At 30.6% G+C, this 18,116-nt stretch overlaps 2 protein-coding genes across 4 annotated transcripts in view; one reads left to right on the top strand and one right to left on the bottom strand.

The window, feature by feature from the left end:
• LOC140664070 (uncharacterized) overlaps positions 1 to 8,498 on the top strand; it is a 12,156-nt gene extending 3,658 nt beyond the window's left edge. For all 3 annotated transcript variants that reach the window (XM_072888799.1, XM_072888797.1, XM_072888800.1), the window contains exons 2-4: positions 6,117 to 6,479; positions 7,724 to 7,885; positions 7,979 to 8,498. In XM_072888799.1, coding sequence (XP_072744900.1) covers positions 6,270 to 6,479; positions 7,724 to 7,885; positions 7,979 to 8,185 — 579 coding nt within the window. In that variant the 5' untranslated portion in view covers positions 6,117 to 6,269 and the 3' untranslated portion in view covers positions 8,186 to 8,498. The remainder of the gene's footprint in view (positions 1 to 6,116; positions 6,480 to 7,723; positions 7,886 to 7,978) is intronic.
• Positions 8,499 to 8,803: 305 nt separating this feature from the next.
• On the bottom strand, positions 8,804 to 15,525 carry LOC140664051 (ATP-dependent DNA helicase Q4-like). Its single transcript, XM_072888773.1, is given in 11 exon segments — positions 8,804 to 9,168; positions 9,253 to 9,575; positions 9,663 to 9,825; positions 10,730 to 11,065; positions 11,186 to 11,473; positions 11,603 to 12,399; positions 12,402 to 13,225; positions 13,227 to 13,291; positions 13,293 to 14,531; positions 14,533 to 14,721; positions 15,038 to 15,525. Coding segments are annotated over 11 exon segments (4,566 nt in total). The 5' UTR covers positions 15,149 to 15,525; the 3' UTR covers positions 8,804 to 8,937.
• Between the last annotated feature and the right edge of the window lie 2,591 nt (positions 15,526 to 18,116).

The raw sequence follows: 18,116 nt of genomic DNA, 5'->3' as shown, positions 1-18,116 counted from the left end.
GAGAGAGAGAATCACCCCGCTATTCATTCCGATATTCATAGTCCATTATTTTTATTTCAAGATCGTTTTAAGTATAATATCTTAAGATATGTTATTACGATTCTGTGATTGAATTACAACACATTATTATTAAGACTGTATACTTATTATTAAGACGGTCTTCAATATAAAATCGGACTATGAATATGAATATCTAAAATTAAAAATACATTAATTTTTTTAATTCAAAATTATATGTATATATATACACACACACATATATATATATATATAATTTTGAATTAAAACATTAATTTTTATTCTATTTAGGCCCGATATTGTACCAACATTATTTTGGATTTAAGTGCGACTTAAACATGTATCTATCTTTATTTTTCTTTCTAAATTAATAAAAACAGATATATATATATATATATATATATATATATATATATATATATATATATATATATTTAAGTCTCGTTTAAAGCCAAAATAATGTTGATGCAATCAGGCCTTATAGAAACGTAAAAAATACGTTTCTTAAACTATGGTTTTAAAAATGTTTCTGTTGAAACGTTTCTTATTGGTGTTTGACGTTTAAAAAATATTGGATACGTTTAGAAAACGTTTATAAAACGAACCTGTGCTACCTGGGTGTTTACTATACTTTTGTCTCTTTGCAAAAAATTTGCAAGTTTATGTATTTTTTACTTTTTTAAATATTTAAATTTCCCTTCTCTATTATTTAATTTTTTGCTCATCTATGAAGTCATCAATAATTGGCAAATTAATTTCTTTAGAACTTGTATTATGTATATGTAACCACTTATATGTACGTGCGCGCGCGCGTGTGTGTGTGTGTGTGTGTGTGTGTGTGTGTGTGTGTGTGTGTGTGTGTGTGTGTGTGTGCGTGCGTGCGTGCGTGTGTGTTTAGTTATATATATATATATATATATATATATATATATATATATATATATATACATATAACTAAATATATGTATATAATTATATAAATAATATATTACCTCAAAAAAAAACAATAAAAAGTATTTTTTCGGATGTTGAGTCGTTAATTAAATGTGTGTGTGTAAATATCTTTCACTATATATATATATATATATATATATATATATATATATATATATATATATACATATATATATACATATATAATGTTTTTTTTTAATTTCTCACATAGAATAATCGTTTAAAATTGTTTTTTTTTTATTAATATAATGAGTTTGAATTATTACTTAATATAGATAACAATAAGTCTGTGGTATATATTTATTCTTTATTAGTAATATAATATATGAGAGAAATATAGAAAATTTTTTATATAATTTTTAAATGAAATGTTAGTTCTTTTTCTGTGAGTTTTATCATGTTTTTTTTTCTCACAACTGGAGGGTGTGGAAGATTGCGATATTAAAAAAACTCATTGCATTATCGTAATTACTTTGATAATTGTGCTTCATATATAAGAGAAACGAGTGTGAATTGATGCGCTATTTATGTAAGTTTATTGATGAAAATTATTTTTCTGTACGTAAGAGATTATTTTTGTTAATTTTTTTCTTGAAACGCAAAAATCACATTGAAATGTTTATCTAGAGTGAGAAACTCGTTTATCTAGAGCAAGTACACAATATATTACTTATTTTAGGTAAATAATTTAAATGATAATTATTAAATAGTTTTAATTACAGTTAAATAATTTTAAATATAAATTTATTGTTTTTATTGCCTTTTTATTGGTATCTTCTAAACCTTGCTTATTATCTATACATATATACACATATATAACATGTCAAGGTTTTATATTTTGAATTTAATGTGTTTCGTAACTATATAACTGGTTAGATTAACCAATTATACATTTACATTTTGAAATACCAGTGATTTTTTCCATTAAAAAGAAAGCAAAGAGAAAAAAAGGATTGTCAGTTTATAAAAACCACGGAGTCATGTATTGTACATTTGCAAAATTGTCCACATGCAAGAAAAATATAAGCACATATGTTGCATGTGTTTCGCTGTTAATGCCACTAATAGCTGCAAGATTCATTGTCAGTTTTTGTGGACGCATGATTAATATTATATAATCCGATGTAATAGAAAAAGAAGCCTATAATCTGTTTAAGGATTTTGTCGAATAATATTATTGAATCGGTAAAAAAAGAAACAAATAATTTTTTTAGAATATTACTTTCAGAAAATAGTGCTCTGATTTCTTTTTAATGCAATCAACTATATGTATTGATACCCAATAAGCAAGATATGTAAAATTAATATTTTGAAATATTAATTTTATATACATTTTTTTATATAAACACAATATTTTATAAATATTTTTAAAATGTTACCTAATAATATATATAACATTTCCGAATATTAAAAAAAATATTTTTTTAGATATAAGATGAGTCATTTTAATCAACGCACGCAATTATTTTGGAAACAAAGCATTTTAGAGAAAAATGTTTCAGACAAAAGTTGTATGGTTTCGAGGGAGCCATAAGAGGGTACCATTGGTTTGACCTTGAAGAGTTATTTGAAGGTCACATGAACGTCATGTTTAATTTTTTAAATGGGACCCTATATATTATTGCATATTCTTGTATGCGTGTAACTGCTAATTGCAAATTCAGATTTTTTTCTTAGAGATAATTATGTGTTTTAATTACATCAATTGATTTGTCTCATTATTGTGTGCATAAAAGTATTAGGGTAAGATAATCGAAAAATGAATATTTTACGAGATATCTTGTATTTTATGTCAAAATATTGTAACTTTGAAGCCTTATAACTCGAAAAATACTTCACTAAAAAACATTTGGTTATATAGTGTTTTGGAAAGCTTTCGAGATAAACTACAAGAATATGCAATAATATATAGGGTGTCCCATTTAAAAAATTAAACATGACGTTCATATGACCTTCAAATAACTCTTCAAGGTCAAACCAATGGTACCCTCTTATGGCTCCCTCGAAACCATACAACTTTTGTCTGAAACATTTTTCTCTAAAATGCTTTGTTTCCAAAATAATTGCGTGCGTTGATTAAAATGACTCACCCTGTATATAAAAAATATATTTTTTAATATTTTACTTTACTCATTGTCAATTAAGAAGAAACGTAAGAACAACATTTTGAGATTATACATTTGTCGTATGAGCGCGTCATTATTTACAACAATATTGCTTTTCTATTTCATATATAACATTATCGAGATCTCTAAAACGTAACTCAAAGTTTATTCATTTGACGTTGGATACAACATTAAAAACTATATATTTGAAAATGTTACATGTTATAAAATTAAGTGATAACATTGTGTGAATGATCTAAACATATATGTATATACAGCGTGTCCCACCTGAAAGTAGCTACCCCCTTTTATCTTTTAAACTAAAAGAGATAGACTATAACATATATATATATATATATATATATATATATATATATATATATATATATAAAATTAAATAGCTTGAACTGAACTTTATTGTGAGAATAGTGATTGATTACAAATTTATTTGTATTGAAGAACGGAGAGGTATACATAATAATGTAGATATTTTGATATAATAAAAGTGTAGTGTTGTTTGAAACGAATACAACGATGTATGATTTAATATAAATATTTTATATATTATAAGATTTTCCGGCTTGAAATATTGCGGGCGACGTTTACCATTTCATTTTCGGTCCTATGATATGGCCAACTTCTAACTCGTGCCTTCTGATTAGAGCCTGACGTACATATGTCATATTGTCATTTAATCATTATACTCATTGTCAGTGTATGAAAAATATAAATAGAAAGCTTATGAATCAAATAATTATGGGACATTTAATAAATCATACATTGGCACAAACCACATCAAAATTTCGAAAATCGCAGAATATTTTGTACATATAAGCTTCACAAAAGTTAAGAGAAGATCCATTTTTCAGCGAGTATTATTTATAGATAAAGCTTTCTTTTTGAATATGAAAGGGATAAACAAACAAAATTGTTGATATTGGATTGCCGAAAATCCTCGTTGGCTTCGTCAAATTTCTTCTTGGTACCAGTGGAAATAAAAATCTTCATTTTTCCTATTTGTATATTAATGTTGTGTATGTACATAATTATTATAAAAACGTTAAGTTTGTTCTATATAATGTTATATCTAAAATATTATATTGATATTGTGTTATTTATTATGTTGTTCTTTCGTTTAAAATTAATAAATAATAAGCTTTTTGTTTAATCTATTTAATTTATTTTAAAAAATTTTATAAAATTAAATATAAAAAATAAAGTTAATAAAAGTTACTAAGTTTGAAGTTCTGACTCATAACTACGTGAAACATTCGAGAATAATCACATAAAATAAAAAAAAACAATACTTTATTCTGACTTATTTAATTTATTAAATGTTCGAACTGCCTACCATGGAGTTGTAAACATTTATTCGAATCAAGAAACTATTTCTAACATTTAATAACATTTCAGTTACTGACGCGCAAGCATCGCGTATCCTTTGCTTCATACCTATTTTCTTTTGTCGTCGGCTGTTCAAACATAACTTTGTCCTTCACATATCCACACAAAAAAAATCCAATGGTGTCAAATCTGGAAATCGAGGAGGCCATTGAATAGGTCCACCACGGCCTAACCATTTGTTCCTAAATTTTTGATTTAAAAGATGTTTAAAAAATGGGACACGCTGTGTATATGTATATATTTTTTTCTTACTTATTGTCGTACGATAAATATATCAGCCACAAATATTTGGAATAATATTCTTTTTAAACATAAACTTTTTGTAAATAATTGATAGTTTTATATTAGATATTTATTAGATAACATTTTGTAAACATTTATAAAAAAAACATTCTTGCTATATAAGAATGTTTTTATTAACATTTTATAAACATTCTTATTATAATAAGAATATTTATAAAATGCACATATAATCAATCAGTTCAAAATTTGTTTATTGAAATAAAAAAACAATATATTGTTGTAAATATATTGCTTTTTTAATCATGATGCGTATGACAAATATATTACAGTCGGACCTCTTATCCTACGACATTTTCGGTCTGGAATCTTCCCCTTAAACCTCTGATCCTACGATAAAAATTTAAGAGTGGGAGTATAATTCCCCTTTCGCGGTCGTAGCATGAAAGGATTTTTTGTCGTAGGATAAGAGGTTTCGTAGCATAAGAGCGTCGTAGGATAAGAGGTCCGACTGTATAATATCAGCCTAACGTTTATGTAATATGATATAATTATATAAGTATAATAATAATAATAATATAATTATTTCTAACATTAGATATTAATTCTTTCATCGCTATGTGACATATATTGTTTCAAATTTTCATGTATTCAAGTTTTTATCATCAATGAATACAATGCAAAGTATAGCTACTAAAATCAAAAGGCTAGTAATTGCTCATCATCAGCAATTTCTGATACAGAACCGAAAATTCAGAATATTAACTAATTGTTTGAAACTAAATGGATGAATGAGAAATTGTCCATTTATTATCTATTTGAAGCAAAAAATTAAAATTTCCATATAAATTAAATTTATTTATTAAAATTTAACTATTTTTTTATATTATTTTTTAATTATTTTATTGTTATATTTTATTTTTTACTTAATCACACGTAGAATAATTATTTATGCTATCTGTAACATTAAAAAGACTAAAAATTATTATTAAAGCATTACTGTAAAATGTTATAAAATATTATTAGCGCATCATTATTTGCAACAATATATTATTTTTATTGTATACATTAAAAATATAAGTAATAATATTGTGTGAATGCTTTCTTGTTTATTGGATTTATTATCGATTACCACTTTTTATGTGTGCTTGAATGAGCATTTGTGAATTATATTCTCATTTGGATTTTTGATATATATATGAAGAAATAATCTATAACGCAATCAATTATCATATAATAAATTTGCAAAACATGCAAAATGTTTGTTCTTGAAAATCTAATATCGGAAATATATATCTATGTATTTATGACACTATACATTACATTATTACATTAACAAATGTTAATTTTGTGTTCTAGAATCAATACTATGAAATCAAAATATCGTTGTTGCAGATTGTTTTTCAATCTTAACTTAGGAATCTACTCCCCACCAGAGTGGTCCGCGATTTGCATAACGCGTGCAAAGTAGACATCCGGGAAACGTGACCCCGAAGACCCAACAATCGACAGGCGAACACTTTTAACACGACCAATTTTTTTTATTGAATGCGTGAACGAGGAATCGATATGGAGAATCGGATATATGTAGATGAAGAAACTGGTGAGGATTTGATCCACCCGTTCGTTGATTGTGACATCCGTCAATCATCAATCGACTCGATGGCGATGAATGACGCGGAGACTGGAGAGCCGGAAGTCAGCCTCATAGACAACAGGATGGTCAGAGGTCATCATCTTAGGAGAGTGCCATTTCAGGTACTTGGAAGAATATTTTCCGCGTCTGTGTCTCCTCTTTTTACTCCCGACTATTGCCAACCTATGGTTGGTAAAAAGACGAAACGAATTTCACCGAGCTCGATCGATGTTCTTAGCTCTTGATAACTATAATATAGTTTGATATCATCTTTTGTTAATAAGTTTCTTATTAAAAAAAATTTATTTTTAAATTTTCTGACTTTTGAAACTCTAACCAATATTTCTTGTTTTATTATATTTTTAATCGATCGTAAAAATAAATTAATTAATACTGTTATGAAATTAATTATTTATGTAAATTCGCAAAATAAGATAGCTATCATATAATGTTTGTACACAGTGTATTCGCAGGTTAAATATATGTATATGCAGGGTGCATCATGCAATTGGCACCAATTTTATTAGAGCATTCGTCTCTATTCAAAAAAGAAAGAAATTGTACGTACAAAAGTTGAATGGTATAACAATATTGACTTTTTATGACTTATTTTTTTCGTAAATACTACATGATGCACCGAAAAACTGAAATTGCATTTTTTTCTTTTTTTTTTTCTTTAAGGAGTCTTCTTTTTTTTCTATTCGAGATATTCAAATGTTCCACCCCTAACAGCACATATGTTCAAAAAATGTTTATAAGAGAACCATAGAATGTTAAAGCATGTTTTAACATCCTATGAATTTCTTATAAACATCTTTTGAACATGTGCTGTTAGGGACTGTACTTACACAACGAACATTTTATGACCCATTTCTTTGTTCTTCATTACAACATCAAGATGATCACTATATTTTTATATATGTTTAAGTAATTTATTCCAATCTTTTCAATCTTCAACGGAAATGGACGTATATACGAAAATATACTTTATCTATGAGATAATCCCATAAAAGAGTCAGTAATGTAAACAATGTTGTAATAGAAAACATGAAAAAACAAAACACAAAATGTTTATTATGTAACGATGGAAATCCACCCTATATCACCCATCATCCACTGCTTCAAAACAATAGATCTTGATTTCGTGAAGAATTTATACGGTACTATACATTAGACTTTTTACATTTGAAGCATCAGGCTATGACTAACTTTATTTCTATACTTTTTTTTATAAATAATTAATGATTAAAACCTAAATTTTTGCTCAGTGCTATAAATTATGACTTTAATCATTTCAAAAGTCATTGAAGTCAGTAAAGTTGCTTCCAGTATTGTTTTATTGCAATAAACAATTCATTTCTTGCAGATACCGAAGGAGGTAAAGGAAAAATCTTCGAAAAAACGTCATTTAACAGAGCTAGAGCCAGTTCCAGCGGGTGCCTCCTTTGGCCAGATAAATCCCATCTGTCTGTTCTTACCGGCCATCATCTATTTCCGCTGGTTCCTTGCCTTATTAATGCTTTTTGAGGTATTGTAAATCCGTCGAAATGTTTTGAAAAATGTTTACTTCTCCGTAAACATAGCCGTCAAGGCTGATTTTTCATGCTGTTTCCACATTAAGGTAATTCTGCATGTATGGGCACATCACAAAAACAAAACCCTGAAGAACGCCAACGTATATTTTCGTTCACCGTTTCACGACATCTCTGCCGAGTTCTGCGCTCTCTGTCAGAACGAGACCTGCATGAATCGTGTTGGTAAAATGCATCAAATTCGGATGCACAAATTTCTGCGTCAGTGCAACTACATGAAGAGAGTAGTAACGTGAACCTGGGTTGATGATCAAGTGATAAGCGTCGCAGAGTTTTAAAAATGATCACGATAGTCACGATAACATCTTTTTGACGATTTATAAAAATCTGTTATATTTTATATACAACAGTTATATACATTGTAACTATTATATTTTTTATATTTGTTATATTTTTCTTCATAGGTGAAGGGAGGAGGGAGATTATAACGACGCAAGTGGCTAATCTATTTCTTTGTAAAGTTCCACATCTTGTATTTTTAAGAGTAATCGATATTTCTTTTTTAAGAATTGAAAACATTATAATACACCAAACAGAAAAACATTTTACATTATTTCTTGTTTAATATTACAATCTAGAAAAGTTTATATTAAAATTCTTTATCGAGATTTAACAAGTGTAAAATTAATTGCTACAGTAATTTTAAATGTACTTTGTATCTCATAAAATGCATATTTTTTTCCATTAAAATGCTTTTACATGATATTTTCAAATATAAAACAAGTTACTACGTTATTTCTTTAATGTGCATTTTATTACACAATTATTCTTCTGATAAACTTCGATGGATTAACGTCAAATCGAATACATACGTTGAGATTTTTAAAGAGAAATAATCCTTTTTCCACTAATAATTTTTCACATTTCTCAATTTTATTGCATTATTGAAAATTTATTTCGATAAAAGTTGAGATAATAAAAATAAAGAAAGAATTTAATTAATATTATTATTCAATAATATATTACTATTAACTATTAACTAATTTCATTATCGTAATGCTAGAATTTCTCTGGTTGCGATTTTACAAATGACGTTGAAATCTGCAGCGAGATGTGTCCTCCAAAATCGACACTTGCTCCAAATTAGTGCGGGATAATTCGGACTTTGTATTCCTTGAAAGATGCGAGCTACAGCGCGGCCAGTGAATTTCGTATCTCTATAACGTATTATCAAATTGCGCACATCGGCAGCGATGTACTCCTCATTCGTCACCTTATCCTGTATAAAACAAGTGAATAAAGATATATTCTTCATACTTTAACAATGAAAGATTCCAAATAGATTTCACATTAACGAACATACCTGAAAACCGATATCAACATCGTTTAAAAGAGAATCCGATTGAAAATATTGTCTGATAATATTTTTTAGCTTCTCTGATCTTCTCATGACATCGTCGTCTAAGGTCGAACAATGCTTAATTGTCGGTACGTTGATCTTATCAAAGGCGAAAGATATAAGCTCGAGCTGCTGCAAACGCAAAGATTCCTGGGAGCGAGTACGAGCGATTAATGCGTCAAGAGCCTCGTCCAATTCCATGTCGGTCAGATCACCTGGTGCTTTCACTCGTAAACCGAGTTTATCGTATTGCACCGATATAGCTGAGCGTTTCATCTTCTCATCAACTGTGAAATACGTTCTCCGTCACATACATGAAGCACATTCCAAAAAGAAGTTAAACATATTTCTCAAAAACTTGGTGGAATATTTACCTCCTGTCGTCCATTCCAATGTTTTAAGATGGCTCTTTACTACTCCACTATCCCAACCGATGGCCGATGCAATGTCGATCACAGAAAATTCTATTATGTTGCTGTCCTCGTGCGAAATTCCTTTCTGCATGTCTAACGCTATCGCCATTGCAAGTGGTAGGGACTAAAATCAAAATTGTTTCAAAAATAATGATTTTTCTTATTAATTTATTACTTAGAAGGAACTTTAGCGCTCGATTGTCTGATTTATTAATTTCCTCCATTTTACGCAATTGTACGAACTTCTCCGAATTTATTTATACAAATTCATTCTTTTTTCTCGTTTATACAGGGTGAGGAAAAAGTATGGAAAATGGAAAAATCTCGAAAAATATATTTTACAGAAAAAGAATCTAAGGCAAGATCAAGGAAGGATTCGGCCATTTAAGGCAAGATCTATTCATTTTTTTCATTTATTTCATATTTTAAAAAGTATCATGACCTTAAAATATCTCAGGAATTTCATGCTTAACCAAAAGAAGTTTTATAGTGTTTTGGAAAACTTTCGAGATAAGCTATAAGGCTGGATTCAGACCTTGGCGGAAAAGCAGAAAAGCAAAAGCCAATTAGAACTCGTATTGGAAGTAAGCAGTACAACAAAAACTTTTCCATTGTATTACTACTATCAATGCAAGTTTTGAATACTTACTGCTTTTCTGCCAAGGTGTGAAGTCTCCCTAAGAATATGCAATTAAAAATAGGGTGTTCCATTTAAGAAATTGAAAGTGACCTTCAAGAAACGATTGAAGGTTAAATCAATGACACCATCTTATGTTCATCTCGAAACCATACAACTTTCTGAAATATTTTTCTAAAATTTATATTTTTCAAGATTTTGCAGGGTTTTCATACTTTTTCCTCACTTCGTACATATTTTTTTTTTCAATATTTTTTTCTTAATTTGTTTTTGTTATCTGATACTATGTTACTACTCTTATAAAAGTATACCTTTTTTTCCACAACAAAAAGAGAGACTACTCTTTACTATCATCGATAAAATATTACTGATAATTTAAATAAAATCTTACAGATTGCGCTGCTCGTTTAAGTGCTTGTGGTCCATTGTAACTGGAAATTCGCGCCCGAACATATACAGACGACAACACGGTAATAAAACTTTTTGGGTGTAGTTCCAAATAACATAATAATGTCGAAATTATTTCTTGCGTAATATCAAGATCTTGAACGATTTCATCGACTGGAAGGGCGACTTCGTGACCAGGACACTTCCGATTGGAATTTTCTCCATTGATTTTTTTGCAAGAGCAAGGAATGAAGATTTTTTGGAGTAGATGTCTGATCGTATGTCTATCAACACCGTTCGCACATATGTGTCTGCGCAATTCCCATTTATCACTATTTTGCTATATGTTTTAGGAATAATAATACATTAGATTAATAAAGCAGAGAATTAAAGATGAATGAGAGATATTTAGAGATTTTTCTAGAGAGAGTAATTTTGAAATTTCAAACAAATACGATACCGCAGGATTCAAGAATAAATGACAATGTGCTGTGATACTGTCTCTTCCGCCACGGCCGACCTCTTGAACGTATCCTTCGAAGGTACCAGGCATATTGTAATGAATGATAGCCCGAATGTCCGATTTATTGATGCCCATTCCAAATGCAATGGTAGCAACCACAATTTTAATTTTGCCATTCATAAACTCCTTTTGCACGATTTTGCGTTTATGAGCTGTCATACCAGCGTGGTAAACTTCCGCTATCGAAGATATTTTCGCCTTCGGCTTCTCAGGATTTCGCGAATCCTGTGTGTACAGATTTATTCGTGCGAATAAAAAAAAATAAACCGCGTAAGTTTTTTTACTCAAGTAGGATATGAAGAAATTATTTATTTTACAACTTTTGATTATAATGAGGAAAATCTTAATATTTACCTGTAGCGATACTCTTAATAAAGCTGCTATTCTCTCACATTCTTCTCTACGAATGCAGTAAACTATCACCGATTCGAGTTCGCGGAATCTGTCGTTCTTCAACAATGCGATCAACGCCTGGTCCTTGTTCTCATCCTTGGACACCGTTAAGACGAGATTCCTAGGCAAGGGCACGTCCGATATAGCGCCAACCATGTCGTCAAGTAGGTCCAAATATTTCGCTATACTTTCCGCAGTGGTCTTTGTGACAGTCGCCGTGAGTCCCAATATCGTCTTCACACGTAGCTTCTCCTTAAGCACTCGGCAGATCATCAGATAGGACGGTCGAAAATTGTGCGACCATTGGGAGATACAGTGGACCTCGTCGATGCAGGCAAACGCAATCGGCGGTAGCTGTTTGAGGAGGGCGCCAAAACCGGTGGATTTTTCACCAGCCACCACTGCTTCCGGTGACACCAAAAGAACATTTACTTTACCATCCCTCACCGATTGCATCACCTGCTCTCTTATCTTCGGTGTCTGATTGGTATGCAAACATGCAGCGGACAAAACTTTGGGCATGCTCGTTATTTGATCGTCCATCAAGGATACCAATGGCGAAATTACTAGAGTAATACAGCGGGAATGCTGGGAATACAGATACGCTGGTAATTGGTAACATAAAGATTTCCCAGAGCCCGTCGATAGCATCACTAGAGTAGACTGGCCAGATAAAATCCTCATTATTGTCTTCTCTTGACCGAATCTAAAATTTTTATGACCAAACACGTGTAGCGCCTCGAAGACTTCCGTCGGGTTTTGATAAGATTATCTTTTTCGTTCACAGAATATAGGGGATCAACTATTTCTCTTTCAGGCGGTAATAATCGGGACAATAATTCCTGTGGTATTTTATGCTGGAAAATTAATGTATCTTTCTTACTGACGTCTGCAAAGTCGTCATCGACTAACTTTGCCATGTCTTCTTTTTCTTCTTCGTGTTGCAAAGAACATGAAATCTTCATAACAGAATAAGATGATCCTTGCATATTCTCACTGGCCATCTTCTCAGTTTCCTCCAGAGTCAGAAAATTCGAACTAAATTCGTCGATCTCATTCAAAGGTAGAAGAGTAGCGTTCCTGGAAGTTGTGCAACGTTTAGAAAAATGCCCAAATTCACCGCACTTGAAACACGTCGTGCCATTTTTGTCGATCAAATCAGCTGCATCCAAACTGGATGTTAACTTCTTCCTATGTTTCCACTGATTCCTCTTATACTTGAATAAATTGAAGTTCTTCTTGCCTCGCACAAACACCTTCTTCTTCAAATTTATCCTGACGAAATTATCGTTCATCGTCCCGGTATCCATTTTCTTCTTCAGCTTTTCCATCGGCTTAGTACTTGCTTTTGAAAGTATGTCTTTCGAAATATCTCCTTCTAACGCGTCAATACGAAATGATTCGGAAAGTTGCGCGACAAGATCGCTACTCTCCGTCGGCTTTATTGCAAAGCGAGGAATCGTTTGCAATATTTTCATGTCGTACGCTGGAAACTCATATGTTTCCAAGCCTGAACTTTGCTCATTATTCTTCCCTGAATTTTCATCTTTTCTTCTTTTTCTCACATCGCATTTTTCTTCATTGTTCTTTTTTTTTATTTGGCTGACTTGTAGATTTTTTAACGGACTGTTCGTACTCGACCACTACTCGTTTTCACTTTTGTCTTTTTAATTTTCTCTTCTACATAATTAGGATTGGAATCAAGCAATACTTGTTTCGCTCTTCGACATGACGTAGCTTGTCTTACTCGTTTTTCATCAGATATCAAAGTGTCTTGCTGATTTGTAAGATCAGTTGACTTAGGAATATCTGTCGTTTTAAATTGACTTTTTGTTTGACTAGTTTCAGTCTGACAAATATTTTCAGATATCTCTTTGTCGTTATTGATAACATTCGATTCGACGTTTGAACTTAAAGGAACTATATTGTTTTCAATCTTAATTGATTCATTCAATATATTGAGACTGGTTTTAATATCATTAGTTAACTTAAATGTATTAATATTGTCATTAGCTGCATTTTCACTATATTTATTTTTTAAGATTAAATTAGAACTTGCATTAACATGACAAGTCTGCTTGAATGTATCGTTATCGATTATATCGTTAGACTGAATAATCGTGGAATCGAAATTAATTTTAATGCATTGTCGTTTTTTGGGATGACTATCATCTTGACTGGTCAGCTTTTTAAAATTTCTGATACGTTTCTTCCTGCCCTCGTCTTCGGAATCACTGTTGCATATAAAATCTTCATCAGAGACTTGGAACGCTGTAACAGAGTATGACTTTGGGGAGTGAATGCTAGATTCCATTAATTCCACTCCAGAATCGTTTGTGTCAGAAAATCTCTGTAAATTGATGGTTTCCATGTTCAAATTACTTTCCTTTGTGCATCGATCAAGCCAGCCGCCATTTAAATTACGATTCACACAAGTTATATGGCCATTTGCTAATTGTTGGATGGTATTGATGGAATGTTGAATGTCAGGTTTGTTTTCTTCAAATGTTAATTTTATCGATTCATCAAACATGGACTTCATCTCATTAACTGTTGTGTCAAAGCTATTTTTGCCGCTCACAGCTGTCTGATCAATGTTTGAGTTAGTATTGTTTTCAATTTTGTTCCTGATTTTAGTTGATGACAATGATTTCCTCGGATTTCGTTTAGTAAAGGTTGAACTTTCAAACTTATTTTTAGATAATTGAAAAGACGAACTTTTACCAATCAATAGGGTTTGCTTTCTCTTTGGCATTTGTTCCTTGTTCTTGTTCAAATTGTCTCCCCAGATTCCTTCAACATTTATCGATGTATTAGACTGATTGAAAGAGCACTCAATCTCTGTAAAACATTTATCATCATGTGAATCTATGTTTTCTGTATCTTTTGTATTTTTTTTTTGAACTTGGAATCTTATCCAGATCGTTTATTGATTTTTGCAACAAATTGTTAGTAATATTGTCTTCTGTATCATCACAGAAAGTAATATCCGTAAGAGTTTCCTGAAGCGCACTGGTTTTTAATTTCCAATATATCTTATATGCTTCTTTGATAGATATATCTGCTTCTTTTATGTCATTCTAAAAGTTGCCAAAAAAAAAACCAAATAAAATACATGCATAAAAAATGCATCAATGTAAATACAATACAGGAACATATGTTACATCATTAATATAGTACAAAATATTATTAATAATACACAACGTATATAAAAATTCAAAATTTTTTTAAGTACTGAACTTGTGTCTAGGCTACTGCCTACTTTTAAAACTGAATATAATTCTAAATTTTTTTCTATTTACTTAATATACGACTGACATGACTGTAAATGAAAGATAGAAATTAAACAGCCGCTATGTAACATCAATTGAGAACAAAAAGCGAGAAACAACATACTTTGCTAGGTTTGCGTCCATATTTTTCCATAAAATCACTTTCCCATCGTTTTACACGGAGTTTGTTTTTCATGTACTTTGCTTTAAAAATGGGATCCTCGAAGAGCTTCATTTTGTTGAGAAACAAAATGATTTAGAGGCAGACAGAATATTTCGGAAAGGCGTTCAGAAATTAAACACGTGCTCGTGTTAAATCACTCATCTGTTGCTCTTGCTTAATGATAGCGTAGAAATTCTACCCTCCAAATCGACAACCAATGAAGAATCTCCCCGATGAAATTTTCATATGCATACACTAGATTAGAGTCCTAAATAACAGAGAAACGCCAACTGCGTCCGTCTTTTTGATTGGTGCGGTACCTAATATGGCGACTGCAGCAGCATATTGTATTTTGTCTGCTAAATATCAAAGAGTAAAAAGAAACAGGAGGGAATGTATGGGTGGCAAAGAGTAAAAAGAAACAGGAAGGAGCTTTGACTATATAAGTATTAGAGACCCTCTAATAAGAGTCTTGCCATAAGATATCCACTTTTGATTGGTCCTCTATATCTGGGCAATTCCCGTTCATATTTGAATCATATTAATCTTACTATTAGCATAAACATTATATTTCAGTAACATAAATAAAAAATAAACGTTTTAGAACTAAATATTATAATCTTTTTATATTAAACATTAAAATAATATATATAATAAAAAACTGTTTATATTTAATTTTTAGTAATTAAATAAAATCTTTAATTAAATTTAATCCTTATTAATTGCATAAAAATTTAACGAAATAAAATAAAAATAAAAAAAATAAACACATAAAACATGAAATAATAAATTGCTTTATTTTCATGAGAAAACAAACTGTTATCACAAGCATTATGAAAACCTAAGAAATATAATATTTGTGTATCTAATGAGAAAACATAAACTACTATCACAAACATTATAACATCAGCGGTCAGCGCGTTAAAAGAGGTTAGGGTTTAGTTAGGTAAGAGAGAAAAGAATAGTGAATATATATCTTTCTCTCTCGCAAAATTTTGCCCAGATTGCCTTATGGCGAGATTCTTATTAGAGGGTTTCTAATATAGGCTGCGTTCCGATATTAACTGCCAGTACTGAAAATCTATAATTTACGTCACGTACACTATAGATTTTCAGTACTGGCAGTGAATATCGGAACGCAATCATAGTCAAAGGGAGGGAATGTATCGGTAGTGGGGGGCTAGCCAAATCACTGACGAAAGCCGTCATCTTAAGTGTCTACTTTTTTGCCGCTTATTAACATCGTCTGCTGCTGTTGTCAGAGAGACATGCATGCGCGTATTATTTTGTATAATTATTAAGAGTCGACAGGACAGCTTCGTAAAGTTAGTCGAACCACTTTGATTTTTTTATAATTAAAATTAACTAATCGTTTAGAAATCGTATGGAGATGATCAGAAATCTAATTAAAACGTTTAGAGGTTCATCGCTTTTTTTTAATTAAATAATTAAAATTTCGATGTATAGTTTGCCAAACATTTTTATTTTTCGTCCAATGGAGTTAAACAAGAGTTTATTCGATGCAGAATCGTTAGGTGCTCACGAATAAATTCTTCACAACGTTTGGAGGTCCATAGTTTATCCGAAACATGAAAAAAATCATGTGCGGTAAAATTCCAAATTCTTTTAAGGCTCATTCACACTTTGGCAGAAAAGCAGAAAGCAGACAGCGGATGGAATTCCGAAAAGCTCAAACCCCCGATTTTGCTGTCATCACGTATATTTACGTATTTTGATGCTGATTACGAAAATAATAGTAAAAGTTACCGACAATTTCATTTTCATGGTGAAAATCATAAAAAATCGTTAAAAAATGACGTCTTTTGGTTTTATTTTATCAAATACTGAAAATTTAGAAAAATGTTTTAAACAAAAGTTGTAGATCTCTCCGAAATATGCATTTTATGTTCTATTCATTTTTACCATACAAGTGATAGTTTTCTAGAAAATCAAACTTAAAGATATATCTCATCACACTACAATCCTCGTTTTGCGTCAAAAATTGAAAACAATTGAACACAGCACGATTGGACACTGCACGATTAGACATTGCACGATTAGGAGCGGGGCTCTGCTCCTCTCCCATAAAAAAAATAAAAATTCTCCAAACGTTTTAATTAAATTTCTGATCATTTCCACACGATTTCCAAACGATTAGTTAATTTTAATTATAAAAAAATCAAAGTGGTCCGGCTAACTTTACGGAGTTCGACAGGACCGACGAGAAAATTCCTGCGTCACTGTCACCAACATTGAGAAATGAATTCTTATTTAATGTATTGGTGTATGTCCGTATACGTACAAACATCATTGCATTTTAAGAGAGACGAAGACGACATTATTGTCTTTCATCGTCTCTCCTTAGCAAGCGGTGTTGCCAACTTAATTTCTTACAATTAGCTGTACTTGCACTTTAGGTACAGATACAATATTCTATTCGGTAATATTTTGTCTCAAAGAAGTTGTATTTCTTTATAAAACTTTTTTTGCTACATTCCTTGTAAAGTTTATTACCCCGCTAAAAAGCCGGATTTTGCATTTTGGTTTTTAAAAATTTATAATAATTATAATCGGTGCATCTGGTCTATATACTTCATTCACGATCAGTATACCTTATTCATGTCAATTTTATGAAATTTTATTCTAAGCCTTTTTTCCAAAAAATCGCTCTTTAGCGGGCTGCGAGAAATCCTCCTGAATAAGAATATCATTGTTAAATATGATTCTTTCTTAATTTATAGCCGAAATATCGTCGAAAAGAATTTGTAGTTCCGAAGTCTCCGCATGAGGTCTTCACCGTGGGTCCTCTCAACCCTTAATTCTAAAAAAAATAGTGTAATAAAATTATGGTGCATTGTCAGGTCTGTGGCATAACAACAGCGCGAAATTATGGGATAACATTTCATCGGTAATAATTGTGATCAATATAACAAGAATTTAATATTTTATTTAGATATACTATTTAAAGGACAGTAAACAATGTGTTAAAATTTCAATATTATTAATATATATTATTTGTTACATATTAAAATTATATATT

This window comes from Anoplolepis gracilipes, chromosome 3 (assembly GCF_047496725.1).
Source record: "Anoplolepis gracilipes chromosome 3, ASM4749672v1, whole genome shotgun sequence".
In the NCBI taxonomy this organism is placed as follows: domain Eukaryota; kingdom Metazoa; phylum Arthropoda; class Insecta; order Hymenoptera; family Formicidae; genus Anoplolepis; species Anoplolepis gracilipes.
The sequence above is the reverse complement of the archived record's forward strand: the minus strand, read 5'-3'. Positions and strand labels throughout refer to the sequence as shown.